At 45.0% G+C, this 18,683-nt stretch overlaps 5 protein-coding genes across 5 annotated transcripts; 2 read left to right on the top strand and 3 right to left on the bottom strand.

Annotated features, from left to right (window-relative positions):
• Nucleotides 1-696: 696 nt before the first annotated feature.
• FSUBG_11369 (xylosidase glycosyl hydrolase) lies at nucleotides 697-2,340 on the bottom strand (the record flags this gene model as incomplete). The annotated part of the gene is made up of 1 exon (XM_036676044.1): nucleotides 697-2,340. The coding sequence occupies one exon, from the start codon at nucleotides 2,338-2,340 to the stop codon at nucleotides 697-699; it is 1,644 nt and encodes a 547-aa protein (XP_036533172.1).
• A 576-nt stretch (nucleotides 2,341-2,916) lies between these two features.
• Nucleotides 2,917-4,794, bottom strand: FSUBG_11370 (sugar transporter; the record flags this gene model as incomplete). The annotated part of the gene is made up of 6 exons (XM_036676046.1): nucleotides 2,917-3,247; nucleotides 3,298-3,704; nucleotides 3,776-4,062; nucleotides 4,123-4,320; nucleotides 4,384-4,639; nucleotides 4,699-4,794. 6 exons carry the CDS (start codon nucleotides 4,792-4,794, stop codon nucleotides 2,917-2,919), a joined length of 1,575 nt encoding a protein of 524 aa, XP_036533173.1.
• An 841-nt stretch (nucleotides 4,795-5,635) lies between these two features.
• Nucleotides 5,636-6,592, top strand: FSUBG_11371 (15-hydroxyprostaglandin dehydrogenase; the record flags this gene model as incomplete). Its single annotated transcript, XM_036676047.1, has 2 exons — nucleotides 5,636-5,920; nucleotides 5,984-6,592. The coding sequence occupies 2 exons, from the start codon at nucleotides 5,636-5,638 to the stop codon at nucleotides 6,590-6,592; spliced, it is 894 nt and encodes a 297-aa protein (XP_036533174.1).
• Nucleotides 6,593-7,548: 956 nt separating this feature from the next.
• On the top strand, nucleotides 7,549-9,110 carry FSUBG_11372 (monooxygenase; the record flags this gene model as incomplete). The annotated part of the gene is made up of 3 exons (XM_036676048.1): nucleotides 7,549-8,655; nucleotides 8,726-9,042; nucleotides 9,095-9,110. 3 exons carry the CDS (start codon nucleotides 7,549-7,551, stop codon nucleotides 9,108-9,110), a joined length of 1,440 nt encoding a protein of 479 aa, XP_036533175.1.
• Nucleotides 9,111-9,450: 340 nt separating this feature from the next.
• Nucleotides 9,451-13,419, bottom strand: FSUBG_11373 (uncharacterized protein; the record flags this gene model as incomplete). The annotated part of the gene is made up of 10 exons (XM_036676049.1): nucleotides 9,451-9,810; nucleotides 9,946-10,274; nucleotides 10,359-10,915; nucleotides 10,970-11,587; nucleotides 11,640-11,701; nucleotides 11,767-11,854; nucleotides 12,304-12,425; nucleotides 12,488-13,048; nucleotides 13,105-13,182; nucleotides 13,240-13,419. 10 exons carry the CDS (start codon nucleotides 13,417-13,419, stop codon nucleotides 9,451-9,453), a joined length of 2,955 nt encoding a protein of 984 aa, XP_036533176.1.
• Nucleotides 13,420-18,683: the final 5,264 nt, after the last annotated feature.

Consider the following 18,683-nt stretch of genomic DNA (forward strand, 5'->3'; position numbering starts at 1 on the left):
TAAATCATAAGACCTATTGATAAGCCAGAAGGGATCCAGCTTAGCTTTATCGCCACCCAACTCTAATCCGGTGGCTTCCGTCCCAACCTGGCCAGTGAGATTTGGGGACGTTATCTTCTGTGATACGTTGGAGTGTGACTAAAACCAAGCGTCTTATTTGTTCTTATCTTGTCGGATATCCCAACCTCAGCTTTCTCAGCCATCAACTCAGACAGATTTGCCACAGATGAATGCCAATGCATATCGCGTGCCTGCTAACCTAATCTAGTTATGTACGTGGTCTAGACAACGCGCTATTCGAGATCTCGAACCCATGCCCCCACGACCTCCGATCCGATCTCCCGACATGGAGCCTCACGTAAGAAGTTATAATTGGTCGCTTACCCGATGGTCCGCTACGTTTCCCTTTTCGAAGGCCTCCGCCAACAATTACTGTCGAATATTACTAGAAGAAAAGTCACCCTTACTGCTCTCTTAGCGACCGCCTAGTAATTAAAACGTTTCCGATAAAAGAGGGCCAGAGCGAAAGCAGGTGCTCTGGTATTATAGCTGCCAATCAGTTCGGCTAACGGAGGGAGTGCCCCGGCGGCCGAGCCAACATTCAGCCGGCGGCCACACTATTCTTCTACAGATAGACATAAGATAAAGCCTACGTGGCGCATCTGAACCTGCATCTCAGACATAATTGATAACTACTCAGGCTAATGCATTCTGAAAGCTTTTAACAGTTATTTGACCACCCAGCTCAACAGTCGCAAAGTTAAAGATCGCGAATCGGAAGCCCGTGAACCATTGCCACCTGTTATGGAGTACAAACGTGCCGAGCTGCTTCCAATTCTCTCTGTCAAGACTATAGTTGAAATGCGCCTCCCTTACAGGAGACAAGCCGAAAGCAGGGGTCACATCAACGTCAACCCGAAGCCAGATCTCGTCCGCCTCTATTGAGGGACCCGACAATGCGATCGAGCCTCTGCTGACAGTCTGCCACTGCTGGTTCATATTAATCTCGTTGACAAACACGACTTTTGTACCATTTGTATCCTTATGCACACCGATATATGCGGATTCGTCGCGAAATATGGCTGCACCAGCACGATCACCTTGCGTGAGGCCACTAATATTGAGGTGCCAGGTCGCTACAGATCGTGGACCTGTAATGCGGTGAGTAAGAGTGTTTCGTGCATTAAACAAATCCCCAACGACAGAGGCAGTCTTGAGAGTCAACCCGCCTGACCCGAGCACAAAGTACTCCGAGTCAGGGCTGTGATTCCACTCCCACTCTGGGTGCAAGGTTGATGCCGAAAAGTCATCAAGGCGTTCGACACCGGGAACAGTCTTGTTTGTCTTTACCGGCATTCGATAGGTCACTCCCCAGCCGCCATTGACATCGAGTACAATTGATGGCCAGTCATCCTCAGACCATTTGATAGGGGCCAGAACAGAAATGCGGCCGGCGGGATACGCATCCATAAAGGCAAGATAATGCCAGTCGCCTTCGGGAGTGTCCACCATACCGCCCTGGTGAGCATAGCCGGCGTTGGAGAGTGGCCCAGAAAGGTTATTCCAGAACTCCCGGACCGCGTATGTGCCAAACGGCTCAGTTGAGCGAAGGATGTATTGGCCACTAGCGACTTTCGTAGGACAAACCCAGTAGTAGCCCCGGGTTTTGTACAAATGGGCGCCTTCAAGATACAAATCATCGCCACTATCGTAAATCGTCTCGGTCCGCACGACGCTTAGCCCATCATCGGAAAGTTGAGTAACGCGGAGCTGTCGATTGCCCCACGTTACGTACATGGTATCATCATCATCGAAGAAGATTCCATTATCGTAGAAGCACTCGTCAATAGTACCTTCGAGAGTCCATTCCCAATTGTCATTCTCGCCGTCGTTGTCGGCGGCACCATTACCTGGAGCCGTGTAGAGAAACGTCTTGCCAGTGGACTGAATGCAGCCCATCCAGTAGAACTTGTCGTCGGACTCGCGATACCTCATTGAGCTCGCCCAAACACCTTTGACATAGGCGCGGTCATTGTCGCCATTGAGCTTATATTCCTCTCCAAAATCTGCAACGTCGGGAACGCTGTGCGTTATGGGAGTCCAATTTACCAAGTCGTAAGATTTTAGGACCGGGGCTCCTGGGGAGAAGGCAAAGGTCGATGTCGAGTAGTAGTAGACAGAGCCAACGCGGAAAACATCGATATCCGGAAGATCCTGGAAAAGGACCGGATTGGTGAACGCTGCCTCTTGTCGTGTGTCTAAGGGCATTCTGGCTGATGTCGCGGCACCAAGACCGGACATGACACCAGCTACCAGCAATGAAGATATGTACGATCGCATTGGTAGCAAAGATTAGTCCCAATCGGAGACAGATCCAGACAAGGTGGGCTGGGAGAAACGAGGAATACTGCCATGTCGGGTATTGATCGTTATTATATATGCGAGGGGCTTCCCTTCCGGGGCAGGATCAGAATAGGAAATTTACTAATGCTGGTGTATAGTAGTTTTTGCACCAGTAATGCGTTGCACAAGTACTATAGACATAAAATTATCTGATGAGGTTAAATCCTGCTTAGCTACAGGGTAAAAGATGGGTTATTTCCCTCGCTGGGAATACTAGCCAATGCGGGGGACATAGCTTTACGAAATTTCGGTAAGTTTTTACCCGCTTTTAATTAGCCATTGATCAGACGCCACAATGCCAGACAAGGAGACAGAGCAGTAAGGGTTGAAGTTATAAAGCTATCTGATTGAATGGGCGTGTCAGGATACATTAAAGCCACCTCCTTGTCACGTAGGCGATTATACAGATGCCTATCAAAATATTTTGAACAGGTCAGTTCTTTGGTGTTACAGCTAGGAGTAATATTTTATCTAGCTGTGTCAACTCATTACACTCTGCAATCAACTATACTCTTAAGCAAACTCTTTCTCAACTGCACTAGCAATGCTCTTCTCATCCACGTCCCCTCGGATCTTTTGTTGCTCAGCGATAGCCTTATCCGCCTCGAAGTAAATGTCAGGCCTTGCGAGCTGAGTGGCAGTCTTATTGCGGAAGACTAAAATATCCGGGTGTTCGGCGAAGAATCGGTCAATGTCCTCCAAAGAACGGTTTGCAGTCTCGGGGTAAAACAGGTAGGTGATTGGCACGAAGGCAGCGCAGATGACAGCCCATATCACCCAGAAACGGTACCCAAGATTGGCAATACCTGGAGGTGTGATCTGAGCAACCATATAGTTCATGATCCTATACCATGGTGTTAGTAAGTGTTGCCAGAAATCACGATGTTGACCTACCAGTTGGAGGCCATAGCCAAGCTAGCACCCTTGGCCCGGAAAGCCAAAGCGTTCACCTCTGTAGGATAAAGCCACGGCACTGCCAATACGCCCATACCGAACGCCGCAAAGAAAGCAAAGAAACCGAAGATGGCAGCACAACCCCACGAGAATCGGTTACCGTGGCCGAGTTCGATCTGGGAGGCGGCAATTGAGATGATGGTCCAGCAGGCAGCACAAGCGGCAGCAGACACCATCATGACGCGACGTCTACCGTAACGCTCAATTACAAACCAGGCGAGAAAGGAGAAGACCAGGTAGTCAATCGAGCCAGCAGCGGCAAGAACCCGGGCCATGAATTCGCTGAGGCCGAGGGCATTGATGAAGACATAGGTCATGTAGTAGCTAGTTACGTTGATGCCCGAGATCTAGTACTCCAGGTTAGTCTCTCCTTCAAATTGAATGGTGAGTGAGGGAGACAAGCAACAATAGAACTAACCTGGTTCATGCATTGCATCCATGCGCCAAGGATCATTCTCCTTACTGCACCAGATGGACCACGCCCGGTGATCAGCTGCCACCACGTAGTTTCATCACCATGTTCCTTGTCCATGATGTCCTTGATGATGGCATATTGAGTTCGTACTGAGGGTGAGTCCACAGTAGCACCATGCCCTTCAAGCGCCGCCAGGACTTCAAGAGCTTCCTCATGTTTCTCCTTGCGCATAAGCAGACGCGGAGAGTCGGGGAGGAAAGGACACATAAGACAGACGAGGGCAGAGAAGACTTGGCATGCAAATTAGCGACGGAGATCTTTTATATAAGAATAGATAGAACAGAACTCACAGATCTGAAATGCAAGAGGGAATCTCCAACTGGCGCTTCCTGGAACGAACGAGAAGCCGAGTGTCAACCAATTGGAGATGGAAAAACCCGTGATACAGTTGGCCATCTGGATAATAATAAGCTTGCCACGGCTGGCGGTCTTTGCTGTTTCTGACTGCCATACACCAGCAGTTGAGGTGTTGATTCCGGTTCCGATACCTGAGGCATGAGTATCAGCAATGTCTGTTTACAAATGCACGATATGAGGAGCCAAGCCCTTACCTGCTACAACGCGTCCAACGTACATCTGCGTTGGGCCAAAAACAGTAGCCTGGATAATAGCGCCGAGAGCAATGATCAAACTTCCAACGATGAGGGACCTGGGTCGCCCAAGCTTATCACCTGTGTATAGCGTCGAGAGCGCGCCACCAAAACAGCCGAGGTTGTATACAGATGTCATGGTGCCTTGGGCCGAGACGGAAGGATGGCCCACGGTCTCGATGAAATCTCTGGAAACAAGAATGTTACCGAAAACACCCTGAATTTGATCTTGTTAGCGAGGGTTGTCTTCCAGGATGCTCTGCTTGCTTCTCATACCTGATCGTAGCCATAGAAGACTAGCACAGTTGATGCTGCGAGACTGATCCAAACGGTCAGGCTCTCTCCAGAGCCGCCCAGGTACTTTCGGCCCATGACGTATTCTCAGTCACCAGGGGCTGGTGAGTTGTGCTTGGTTGATGAGGCTGCTATCAAATGCTTATGGATGGTTTGCAAAATAAGGACCATGTGTTGTAAGATGTATAAGATGTATAAGGTGGAAATGGGTTGTAGATCGCTTTTTGTACTTGGACGCCAAGAGCCAATTCAATTCCTTTGATGTGAAAAAGACTGCGGGCCTTGATACATGATCAGCATATTCATTGGCGAATTAAGATCTCACACTGGTCGGGAGCCTGTTTGTAACCTTGACTTCTCCGCATTCTGACTCCCAGAAATCTGGGGGCTGACTACTAAATTCCGGGGTAACGCTAGCCGAGTCGGCACTCTTATTTTTCCGCTTATGGACTGGTGCTCAGTGGCCAAACTAGACTCGACTGAGTAAAATTTGCGGTGAATTGAGGATCTTTGCGGGGTTCGGTTGCAAAAGACATTGGTATGACTCCTAATGTGGAAATTTAAGCGCTGGGTGCAACCTTTCGACGTATCGCCATCAACCCCTCCACGTCTTCGAACTACATAATAACACCTAAATATGCATGACACGTGAGAACCCCGCGGGGTTGGTATCGTGGGAAAGCATATTTTCGAGTCCGAGTCATATCATGAGTTGCCAACACGCTCTGTGTGGAGTGTAGACTGGGACCCATGCATTCCGCCCCCTCAAATCAAACCGTGACCTTTTGTGCATTCCGCTTATTTGTGACTACATAGCCGAGCCCGTTTCTGCGTCAGCTACACAAGATTGCTTGCGATCGTCAGTCATTCATCGAGTTTCTTTTGACCTTGAGCGAGAAATATACATCACGAAAGGACAATGTCATTCACGGTCAAGGGAAAAACCGCTGTGGTCACGGGTGCAGGCTCGGGAATATGCTATCATTTCTCGAAGGTCCTCCTCGAGCGAGGATGCAATGTTGTGATGGCCGACCTTGCTCTTCGGCCTGAGGCGCGCGAGTTGCTGAAGGCCTTCCCTTCTCAGGCTTTATACCAGCCGACCGATGTCACGAAATGGGATCAACTGGACTACGCATTTGAGGTTGCTAAGAAGGAGTTTGGGGGGTATGACATTGTTTGTCCCGGCGCTGGCGTATACGATCCAGTAAGTATGGCTCAAGTCGTCGGTCATTCTCCTTTGTACGAACTAAACCTTGACGTCTTCTAGCCCTTCTCCAACTTCTGGCACCCAGTCGGCACAGAGTTGTCAAAGGATGTGCACAGCGCAAGTCGTTTCGCAAGCCTTGACATCAACTTGACGCACCCGATCTATTCAACCCAACAGGCCATTACGCATTTCACAGAGAACAAGAAACCAGGATCTATAGTGCACATCTCGTCTATCGCAGCACAAGGCCCAGTCTTGTCGGTGCCCATGTACTGTGCAGCCAAGGCCGGAATCTCCCACTTCGTCCGGTCGCTCGCAGGTCTCGAGACACCTCCTGCAAGTACCGGCTTGGCTAGCATTCGTGTGACAGCAGTTGCACCAGGAGTCATCAAAACTCCACTGTGGACAGAGCATCCAGAGAAGCTGGCGTGGATTGATGGCGCAAAAGACGAATGGGTAGAGCCTGAGGATGTTGCGCTGGCAATGCTCAGTCTGGTTGAGAAGGATGAATATGTTGGAGGAACGGTTTTGGAAGTTGGAAAAGGTCAAACAAGAGAGGTCCATGTTCTCAATGATGTTGGTCCATCTGGCTCGGGACATACCGTCAGTGGCTTGGGGAAGGGCATCGATGAGGTTTGGGGGATACTTTCACAAAAGAAGCATAGCTGAGATGGGCTATCAATCTCTATTAAAAACATAGTTACAAATTATTCGAATCAATTGATTATCAGTTTCTTTTTCACATTATCAGAAAGATGCTATACGACAGGCCGGTAAATGCGATGCCGTTCCCGCTATCTGCCAAGGATAAGACGTCTCCTGTGGCCCTTGTCTCGATGTCTTTGTTTCTTGTATTAGGGATACTGGGGATATTTCAGTTGGGAGAGGTGCCAAATACCGAACTGGTGTTTTTCAGCTCACTTGCCTATCAACTTCACTCGGAGCTTGTGTTGAACTTTCACAGAGATGGCCAGTTTATTGGCTTGATATGTCTCGTTGAGACGTCATAAGCTCTAGGTATCAATCAATGGCCAGTTCAGGATTCCTCAGAACTGAGAGCGATGACGAAGAATAAGCTAGTTTGAAAGAGGAGTAGGAATCTTTCCGACTGGTTCCCCGCGTTTTGAGTAAACTGGCTCTCCTCCTAGCTCCCGGAAGATGATATGCATGTGACCGGACGTAAAGTGCGGAGCCGATTACAACTCAATGATGAAGGGGTGCTCAAAAATACCATCCAGTTGAGGATAAAATCTCCCGATTTGGAGATTTAGGCGTTAGATCGGCAGCTGTATCATACATGGCTGGAAATGGCGGCTAGGACGGCAATGCCGGGTACTAAATGGACGTTGTCACTTGGCTAAACTCACTAGCCATCTGAAAAGGGTAGTTTTGGCGTGGCTCTCAAGAAGAATGCATGATCAATCAAGGTAAGACCTTATACGGCGCTCATGAAGACTTTATTATCCTAGCCTTTCTATGATACCAGCAAATTTGACGCCAGGAAATATTGGTTTCTGGTAGAAGGAAGCAAAAGCTAGATATCTTTATTCTCCCTCTTATGATTTCTTGTCTTCTTGACCAATACTGGTATCTCCTCATCCTCGATCAACCTTGCTCTCATGACAATGATTGCCGCTGATACCAACGTCCTAATTATCGGCGCTGGCATGTCAGGTATTGGATTCGCCATCCAACTGCAGAAGAAGTACAAACATGCCACTTTTGAAATTTACGAGAAAGGCGCTGAGGTTGGAGGAACTTGGGCCGTGAACACATATCCCGGTTGCGGAGTTGACGTCCCCTCCCACTTCTACTCATACTCATTTGGCCTGAACCCGCATTGGACGCGCAAGTTCACCATGCAGCCTGAGATTCTGGCCTACTTCAAAGACGTGTCGCGCCAGCAAGGCATCGACTCTCACATACGTCTCCAGCATAGCGTCACCAAGGCCGAGTGGCAGTCCGAGTCTAGCACGTGGCTCGTTGAGATCCTCAACCATCGCACCAACAAAGTCACCCAAAGACGAGCCAACATCCTCATCACAGCCGTCGGTGCTCTCAGCATCCCCAAGAAGTGCGAGGTCCCCGGCCATGAGACTTTCGAGGGCAACATCTTCCACTCTGCGACGTGGGACCACAGCTTCGACCACGCCAACAAGAATGTCGTGGTACTTGGTAACGGCTGCAGCGCCACGCAGTTCGTGCCCGTCATTGCACAGACTGCCAAGAGCGTCACCCAGTTTGCGCGCCAACCGCACTGGCTACTCGAGCGTCCAAATCCAGAGTATTCCGCCCTGTTCCGCTTCATGATGCGTTGGGTTCCTGGTGCCATGATGCTACTCCGCACTGTCATCTACGCCCAACTCGAGGCCGAGTGGCTTATGTTTAATACTGTAACCGGCAAAAATGCCCGTCAGAAGCTGAGCGAGGCATCTAGAAAGTACATTAGAGAAAATGCACCAGCCGAGTATGTCGATACGTTGGTTCCCAAGTTCGAAGTTGGTTGCAAGCGCCGCGTCTTTGACACGGGTTATCTCGAGGCGTTACATCGGCCTAACCTCCATCTTATCTCAGACGATCCTGTTGAGCGGATCGGTCGTCGTAGCGTCTTTCTCCGCTCTGGCAAGGAACTCCCAGCTGACGCTATTGTGCTCGCTACCGGCTTTGAGACGACAAAACTGCTCGCTCCGATTGAGATCATCGGTCTCGAAGGGAACAGCGTTGAAGACCATGTAAGCACTCATGTTGCACGCACACCCTTACTATATATATATCAAGTGACTCACTGACAGGTTCCAACAGTGGAACAAGCATAATGATGGACTCCCCCAAGCTTATTACGGAACTTGTATAGCCGGCTTCCCAAACATGTTCATCATGATGGGCCCCAACACACTCACTGGTCACCTGTCAGTCACATGGTCGACCGAGTGTCAGATCAACTTTACCCTCCGCGTTATCGATCCCGTTCTCCGCTCACTGCACCCGCCAAAGCTATCTCTTTGGCCCTCGCAAAAGGTGGAGGCTGTCCAAGTCAAACAGCAGGCCGAAGATGAAGAGAACTCATGGATCCAGTCCAAGTGTAAGAGCTTGGTCTGGTCGTCGGGATGCAGCAACTGGTATGTTGAGCCAAAGACGGGCAAGAACCTATTGATATACCCTGAGTGGCAGTGGCACTTTTGGCTGAGAAGTATATTTATTCGCTGGGGAGACTTTCGATTTGTGTGTGACCTCAAGAGCGGCCGCAGCATTTCTCCCTTGTGGGCATTGTTGCCAGCTTTTGCCAGTCTTTCATTCGTCTTGGACAAGAGTACAGTGTCATCCGTGTGGCAGCTACTGAATGACAAGCTTGCCTTATCCTTCGCAAGTAGATAATGTAAAAAGAATCAGTACATGAGTGTATCTAGATAAGGAAGAACTTCATTTCAGAGAATATTCGCCTGTAATTATGGTATTGCCAGAACGATACACAGATAACACATGTGGCTTCAAATCCCGCTATCAGTATCCAACCAACCACAAGACGATCAATCACAGCAATCCACGATCTCGTTCCGATCCATGCCCCATTCTCTAAGTAAGTCCTTCACCCGGTATTGTGAGCTCCACCCTAACTCGGTCTCAATGGACTCAAGCAGCATAAGAACAATAGCACGATCAGTTTTGTTGTGTAGACAACGGCCCGCGAGGTAAACAGGCTGCAACATATGTATTCTCGCGGCTTCCTTCGGCCTAGATAAGGCAATAGCACATATCTCTGTAGCATGATACTGCAGCACCCGGTTCATCAGGTTAAACTTGGCTAAGGCATCGGCGGGGCTCCCTGAGGCAGAGGGTCGTGAAACAGGAACTGCTAGGCTCTCCGGCTTGTGGATCAAGAGGAGTATCTGACTCATGTGATAGGACTGCATGCTAGAGGCACACATACTGCTACTGTACCACGTCTCATAACTGATCAAAGATTCAGGCTGATGCCTACACCTTTGGCACCCCTCAGCACCGTGACGAGACGTGTATCGTACCCGGTATGATGGTCGAAAGCTAGAGGGTAGCCCTTGATGCCATGTTCCAAAGTCCTCATTCAAAGAGAGCCACGTAGCCTCTAGAACTCTCGTCGAGTCTGCCTGCTGTCTTGAGTCGGTAGCAAGCGCAACGTAGTTGGCTAGCTTTGAGAGAAGCCATACAAGTGTGTTGGATATTATGTCAGGCCGTAAAGCCTGCGAACAGGCATCTTCTGGGGAACTGGAATGCACGTGGGCCATTGGTCTCCCATCTTCAGAGACGCTTAGACCCATTCGCCGCCAGATAACTGGATTTTCGGTATCGAGGCGAGTCTTGTGGCCATTGATCACTAACTGCGTTAGCTTTGCCTTAGTAGGAAAGCAGTGACGTCCAGGAATGCCAACAAAAAGAAAAGAAAAAGAATATGACTCACAAGCTGCAAGAAAGTCCTGCCGTGCAAAGTTCCAACAGGCAGCTCGTAGAAGACTCGGTGGCAGAGGATCGAGAATAGGGCTTGCTGATGTCGGCTGAAAATTGAAGCCCAGTTCGTCCGATAGACGAATGAAAGATCGGATACCATCAAGGTGTTCAGACCACGTCTGGTCACTGGCAGTGAGAAACTCGTAAACTGATAAGATGGTGGCCGCTATGATAATCTCATTTCTACATGGTTTGGGATCGTGATCATTGTCGTTTTGTTGCTCTGAAGCTACCGCCCCAGAATCTCCTGAACTGAGGTTGGAAACATACCTCAATAGTAACGAGATGGCACGATCGTAGTACTTGGTGCTATGCCATGCAAAATCCTCATGGGAACCGGCTTGCCAGGACTGCATATGGGACCGTGGCTTCAGTTCCTGTGGAGTGGGTTCAACTAAAGTGAGCTGCTTGGCTGCCACGGCACAAGCAGAATAGAGAAGAAGTGGGCTACTCCATGCGAGTATTGGAATGACTCTATGGTAATGCTGATCCATATCGAACAAGTCCATCCTATTGAAATGATCAGGATGTAATGTGACGGTCTTGAGGTTTGGTGCAGCCTACCAGTTTCCCATTGTGTCAGCAAACTGCCTCAAGAAAAAGGACAGCTCAGGGTCGGTTGGTATAATCTCCGATTTCTGGTCTATCATATTCGCCGAAGGCACGCCTCTGGCATTTGTGCGGTCTTCGGATGGTGTGAGAGCATGCGTCGCGATCATTGCTGGTAAATGCAGAAAACTGTCGTATGTTTGAACGGTAGAGGGCGAGACGATAAAGTCCGATGCCTCTGGAATGTTGAATCCCCGGCCAGGCGCTTCTGGTTGCACTGCCATGCCGTTTGATGCAGATGAGCTCATTGTGCCCGATTTGTCGGGCGTGGTGGCTACACTCGCCCTGTGAGGTTGAGCTTCACTAAGATGGACCGCGGGTGGGCTCGCCAGTTGTGCCAGAATGCAACCCGCGTCATAGACAGTATTTGACATTGGGCTGGGGTCGCTGGGCGTCTCGGCACTCACGTCAAGACCTAGAGCCACGGTATCTTCACGAGTAAGTAAGTGCCAAGATCTGCCATGGGTGTTGAAACTGTCGTCGTCGACATCGCGGCAACTGTTATCAATCAGGTCAGGTTCTGGTGGCTTTGACGGCTTCTGAGTTGTTCCAGGACCAGGATCAGAGGCGCGACTATAGACGCGAAATCGGGAGCTTGAGATGTTGCATGCGCGATTACGCTTACAACATTGTTGACAGCAGGGTTGGGTTTCGTCGCACTTGATCTTCTGGATGCGGCATGGTAGACTAGAAGCAGTAGGTAACAAGTGTAAGCAAGCGAGCAACTCAGTGTGCCGGAGGCAGGCTTATACCATCCAGTGCGTGACCTTTGCCCGTGGGCTCGGCGTCTCGGCGTCTTGTCCATGACTGCTCGGCCGGTAAAGGAGTGGAGGAAGAACCCTGGATAAAGCAAAGCAAGCAATTCCCACAAATTATGGGTGAAATAAGATCCACTCGTCAAAACGCGGGGAAAACTGTATCATGTGCCCAATGACTGTAAGGCACGCTAATTAGATTTAGCGTTTATCATTTATCTAGTCCGGGGTAGGTAGTGACGGAAAATGCCGTAAGCTATGTGCGCGCAGATTGCCTTCCAGAAGCTGAATTCAATTGGGGGTCTTCAGTGTGTTGTCTTGATGTCTCTTTGAGATGTCATAAAATTTAAGTATCAATTAATCAATTATCTATTAGTTCTAATTATCCGCTGTTACGCCAACACCATGGAACTGTTTCAACTCCTGTTCCTCAATCTCTCCCCAAATTTGTAAAAAAGGATAGGTAGTGGAATGAAGGTTACAGCGAGGAAGCCCAAGACCGAATTGCCCCAGCCAAGGCCCAAATTATCGTACATAGGAGGTCCGGCCAAAGGAGGGAATGCAGCAAACAAAGAGCGGAACACAGCGAGCCCGGCAAGAGCTGAAGCAGCCCCTTCTGCGCCAAAAAGGTCCACAACATATAGCTGAGAGGGCAGCTAGACGAGACGAAGGTTAGAATTGTAAGGCGGGAAATGTTGTTTGGCCCGGGTCTACTCACCATGATAGCCAAGATACCGAATCCGACGAAGGAGGTTCCTATTATTGGAACAATCCAGTGGACCTTCTCCTTTGCGGACCAACCGTACCAGAACAAGCCAACCGCAAGCAGTGGAGTTGCAACCATTGTCATCACGATCCTAGTCTCAGGCTTGGGAGCTGCATTTTTGCCGTTCATTATTTTATCGGTAATACCGAAGGTAAAGAGACCAATGAACATGCCGATACCGATTCCAATGTAACTCAAGCCGGAGACGCCGGTGCTGAAGCTGTACTGACCTTCGAAGACCTGGGGGAAGGTAGTAAATAGAAGGTATAGAAGCCCAAATGCAAAGGCATTAAACAGTGACAGTACGAACAAAACGGTACTGGTAAAGAGCATGGTGATGGCCTTGGTGATGGTCTGCAGGATAAGGGTCGAGGTGCTGATAGAGCGAGCTCCAGCTGGCCGAAGTTTCTCATTGCCAGTCTCCTTGCGAAGTCGCGCGGCTCGTTGGGCTAAGATGGTTGGTGCATAGGTCTCTCGCATGAACAAGGCGCAGATGATGGTATTAACACCACTCTATTGCCCAAGTCAGTCAAGGAGTCTGTACCGTTCATAGTGGTAATACTATTTACCAGAATTGTAAGTATCCAGAACGTCCATCGCCAGCCTAGATTAGCACTTATGAAGCCACCAGCAATTGGACCAAGGACCTTGGTACTTAACGTCAGCACAGAAAACAAAAGAATAAATTGGGACAATGCACTTACGGGTCCGAGGAGAGGCCCAAGAGCCCAACCCGCCATTGCTTTGGCTCTATTGTTCGGGTAGGTCACATCGGCAATCGTGCCGCCCCCGATTGTCAACGGAGCAGAACCAGCTATACCAGCAATAAAGCGGCAAGTCATGAAACCTCCCAGGTTGGGAGCTTTTGCACAGCCTATAGTCATACCCAATATAACCAGGTTGCAAACGTTGTATATCCAGTACCTTCCGTGCAACTCTGATAGAGGCGCAATTAGCAGGGGCCCAAAGGTGAACCCTAACAGGTAGATTGAAACGGTGATCAGTTGTGCAAGTAGGGACAGGGTTAGCAGGATTGTAAATGTCTTTATTAAATTTAAGCGCTAACTAGAAAACAATAATTAAAATCTGCTAAAAATTAACTATAATAGTTAAGTAAATAAAAAGTAAATAAAACAGTAGTCCAAGGCATAATTAAATAACTAGTAAGTATTAATTCTATTTTAATTTTAATTTACAGGCTTTATTTTATTTTCTTTACTATATTTTATTATTAATCCAGTTTAAGACTAAGGCCTGTTTAAATGCTACTTACTAAATAACATTATACCCTTATTTGTAGCTTATGGCAGTAACTAATATTATTACGTTTAAATATATATAGTACCCTTGCTAGTTTCCTGGAGCTAATATAATAAAAAATAAATATATATACTAGATTTACTTTAATATCTTAACCTAAAAGGAAATATAAAAGCATATAAAGCTCAGGGTTAGAAAAAAATAGTACTTAATAATATTATAAAAATACTTCCCTAAATATATATTAATAGTCTATAGCTAAAATAAGTTAAGTTAATTCTATAAAAAGATAGTAAGTTTTTTATTTAAGATACTATATAGTAGTTATTATCTTTTTAATATAATTATAAGATTAAAAAAAGTATTTATAATACTATAATTCTTAATATTAGGGTTAGGATAGGGTTAATATTAACTATCTAAGCTATCTTTACTATAGTGTTTTTCCCTAACTAAGATCTAGTAAGGAAAAGTAAAAATTTTTCTTAAGAAATAAAAGAAAAGTAAAGAAAATAGAAAGAAAGATATAGCTAATAAAGTAAAAAGAGAGGTAATAGGAAAGGTTAGTAAGAGGAGATATAGCTAGGAAAAGGCAGTAAAAAGAGAGGATATAGCTAGAGAAGCTAGTAAAGAAAGATATAGCTAGAAAAGCTAAGGAAAGATATAGCTAAAAAAGGTAAAGAAAAATATAGCTAGAAAAGCTAAGAGGAGGGATATAAGGCTAAGATAGCCTAAGAGAGGTCTAGGAAGACCTTCTAGAGGTATTTTAAACTAACCTAGCTAGGCCTACAGGGATTTCTCTTGCTATAGAAGCTGCTAAGATAGCCCTAGTTCTAGTTAAGGTTAGGCCTATAGTGGCGTTAAGCTGGGTAGCTACTAGAGGGCCTATGAGCTCCTAGAGCTTCTTATAGGTCTTGGCGGTCTCTAGGTCTATAAGGCTGCCTGCAGAGATAATAATTAGCTAAAAGAAGGCCCTTAATAATCTATATTTCTAGCACTTTTCCTTTATAGCCTCTGTAAGGGTACTATAAGGGTCCTCCCTAGTTAAATCCTTAGAAATAGTAATAATTTAAATATTATAGTAATACTAGCTTGTTCCTAGGGTTATAGCTAGATTAGCCCTAAGGCTAGTCTCTTTATTTACTAAAGGTTCTTTTTCTACCTCTAGAGCAGGCTGGCTACTTAGGGCTTTATAAAAGGCCCCTATAACCTTATTATACCTTGCAATTTACCTTCTATTAGCGCCCTTATAGGTATCTTTATAGCCTAGGGCTACTATAGCCCTGTAAGAGCTACAGGGTAAGCTAGGAGGCTTAATAAAGTAAAAAAGCCTGCTTCTTAAGGCTTTTATAATCTTAAAGTCTATAAAAAATAAGTCTTTTTTTATAGGCAGAACTCTAAGCTACTTATAGCCTAAATAGCTAGTATTTTTTAGCCTAGCTTACTTATAGCTAGTAGGTAAGTCCTAAAGAAAGCTCTATAACCTAGCCTTATTAGCCTTTTTTAGTACTTTCTAAGCTGTTTTTCCTAGCCTAAGGCCTGTATTTATAGGAGGCTTTTTTCTAATTTTTTCTAAGATAGGTTTAAAGGCTTTCTTAGCTGCCTAATATAGCTATATAGCTAGCTCCTAGTATAGGGGGATTTTAAGACCTCCCTTTTTAATAGGAAGGGCTATTAGGTCCAGGCTAGGCTCCTTAAGGCAGTTACTAAGGCCTCTAGCTAGTAAGGCTATAATAGCCTGCCTAATTAAGCTATCTATTTCTTTTTATAGGTCTTTTAGACCTATAGAGTCTAGCTGCCTTTATAAGTACCTTAAAAAAAGCTATATACTTTCCTTAAGAAGGAGTAAAGTATACTATTTAGAAAGGTCTTAAAGGGCTAGTAAGGCCTCTTTTAAAGTCCTTATTTTCCCTTTTAAAAAGGCTTTTTTTAACGCTATAGGTCCTATAAAGAAGCCTAAGGCCTAGGAACTATTAACAGGCAATTCATCATCAATTAGCCACTAAAACAGAAAATCTTACTTAAATTTTTAGACTCAATCGTTTAAGGCTAAGTTAGGTTACTCATTGGCCCAAAATAACCCTAACTCTACACTTAGGGTTAGCTAGCGTGCTACGTAATTAGCCCAAAAAATCCCACCAGTCTTACCTACCCTACACTAAACTTTAATTACTTCTCATAGCCACTACAGGCATTACACAAGGATAAGACCACTACTATATAATTTACCTTAATTAAAATAGTCAGTTTATAAACTTTCTAAAAAAAGCATATAAAATAGTTTTATAGTTTAGTAGCTATAAGTTAATTTTTTTATTTTCCTATATAAATAAATATTATAAAAAATAAAAAGTAGCCCATAAAGCAGCTTTAGTATACAGCTTACTAAAACGGTCTTAAAGGGTATATAAAGAAAGGCAAATCCAGCCAGGTCTAAAAAGGCATAGGTTAACTAAAAAAGCAATACCCTCAAGTACCTAATCTTAAATTGCATTATACGTAAGGAGTAGCTCTAGTTAAATACCTAGGCTATATAGTACACCTAGCAGTTATTAGGGCTAACTACTCTTTAAACGTACTACTCTGTATAACCTAGTAGGCTCTGGCCTTGGCAGTAAGGTAGTAAAGCAAGTATCCTTCCCAAAAGCCTATACTCTAGTATAAGGTTATACGGATTATACCTGCTATTATAGCTAGACCTAGCAGACCTTTTAGGGTTATATAAATAGGCAGATAGGCCTGTATAGCTAGTTATGCTAGCTATCAGCTATAAGTACATCAATAGGGCAACAAGGGAACTATACACTACAGAGAATCTAACTGCTATAGTCCTTAACGCTATAGTACCTCTTTTAAATAAGCTAGCAGTACTTAGGCTTTAATACTACTAGCAGAAAGGGCTCCTAGGGGCATATTAAGTAGCTAAGTTAACTTAAAGCTGCCTCTGGTTCTACGTAGTTATCCCTGTACTGTACTCAAGGCAGCTATAGCCTATCCTTTCCGCTTACTGCAGCTACTTAAACTGCTAACTGGGTTAGGGAAAAGGATCTAGGGCAAAATAATTATAGTTCTATACCCCTGTTAGTAATACTAGTAATAAAGCCTCCCAGGGGGGGTAGGCTTACCTATCATCAGGGCATTTATATAAGGCCTAGCCCTAGGATAGGGTAATAGCCTTAGTATAGCCTTAGCAGGTAGGGTTAAACCAGAGAAGAAAAGGATACTTATTCCTCTCGTATTAGCACCTTAGCCTACTTAATAAGTATTAAAAAAGAGCTTTAAAGTAAATATAATAGAACAAACCCTAGTAGGTTTATATAGTATATAGGGTAATTTCCTAGTATATAAGGTAGTTCCTACACTATACTAAGCAATAAGGCACAGGATATATAAGGAGTTAATGGCTACGTACCTTATATAAATAGTTACTTCCTTTCCTAAAGCCCTAAAGCATAAGGAGAGATTAGAGGCTTACCTAAGTAGGAACTTGCATAGATTACCCCCAGCAGTCTTAAGCTAGTATTAGTAATAGAAAATAGGTTAGTTAGCCCCTTCCGCAAAGGGGACTAAAGTAAGGCAACAAGCACTAACTGTACTACTGCCCTTATTATAAAAAGAAAGAAAAACAAACCATCAGGGCTTCTACATAGCTTCTACTATATATTATAGCCTATAGGTTACCTAGGCCTCTTATAGCACCCCCTCCTTATTTACGCTATCCCTCTCCTATACTTATAACTAAGTAATTACAGGTAAAACCCCCCCCTATTTACCCCCCCTATACCCTGCATATAACCCTTTAGCTTATAGTTAATAGAATAAATAAAATGCCTTTCTTTACCCTAATCTATAGCATTAGTATATAAATTAGTATAAGGTTACTATTACTATTCGTCCTAGGGGCTTAGTTCTTGCTTATTTTATTTTACATACAGGTTAGGTAGCTATTAGCTAGCTAGGTAACTTATACTCCCTATACCTAAGCAATATAGTAAAACCCTAGCATAGATCCATACCTAGGCTTAACCTAGATCTTAACTTCCAGGCAGCTATTAGGCATATAATGCCATACTAGGCAGCACTGCTTACTCTCTAGTCCCTGCCAGAGGATTTAGGTTTATATACTAGCCAGCTTACAGTACAACTAACCTAGCAGCTAGCCCTCCTAGGCTAGCCCAACGCATATCTCTTAGTCATAAACACTAGTATAGTTATCGCTACGGGTTAAGCAGGAAGTACTAGCATAACCTGCCAAGCCCAGGTAAGTCAGCCGTCTTCTTTAAGCTAGATCTCAACTTCTAGACTAAAGGGCAAGAGGTTAAAACCTCCTTCTAACCTAAGGCTACTGTCCCTTATACTTCTAAGGTTATAAGTTTTATGTAAATATTAGAGAGGTATAGGGTAGGTAAGTTTAGATAGATATATAAGAATTAGATAAAAAAAAGAGATAAGGTTAAGGTAAGGTATAGGGTAGGTAAGGTTAGACATTAATAGAAATATATTTACTACATTTAGGTTTAAGGGTATATATATATAGCTAAAGTAAGAGAGAAGGTAAGTATATGTAAAAAATAAAAAGTAATTATAAGAGTAAAATAGGTAAATACTAGTAATAGCGTAAGGAAGGTAAGTAAATACTAAGGGCAGAGTAAAGGAAGGTTAGTAAATAGTAAAGATTTAGGGATAAATATAAAGTTTAATAACTAAGTAAAAGTTAAGAGTTATAGTATAAGTATTTATAAAAGTAAAATATAAAGAAAGGTAAGAAAAAGAAAGAGGTAATAAGAAGGAAGAGGAAATAAGAAGAAAGAGAAAATAAGAAAGAAAAGAAAATAAAAAGGAAAAGGAATAAAAAGAAAGAGGTAAAAGTATAAAAAGAAAGTAATAA

Source organism: Fusarium subglutinans, assembly GCF_013396075.1.
Source record: "Fusarium subglutinans strain NRRL 66333 chromosome Unknown NRRL66333_c0000214, whole genome shotgun sequence".
Taxonomy (NCBI): domain Eukaryota; kingdom Fungi; phylum Ascomycota; class Sordariomycetes; order Hypocreales; family Nectriaceae; genus Fusarium; species Fusarium subglutinans.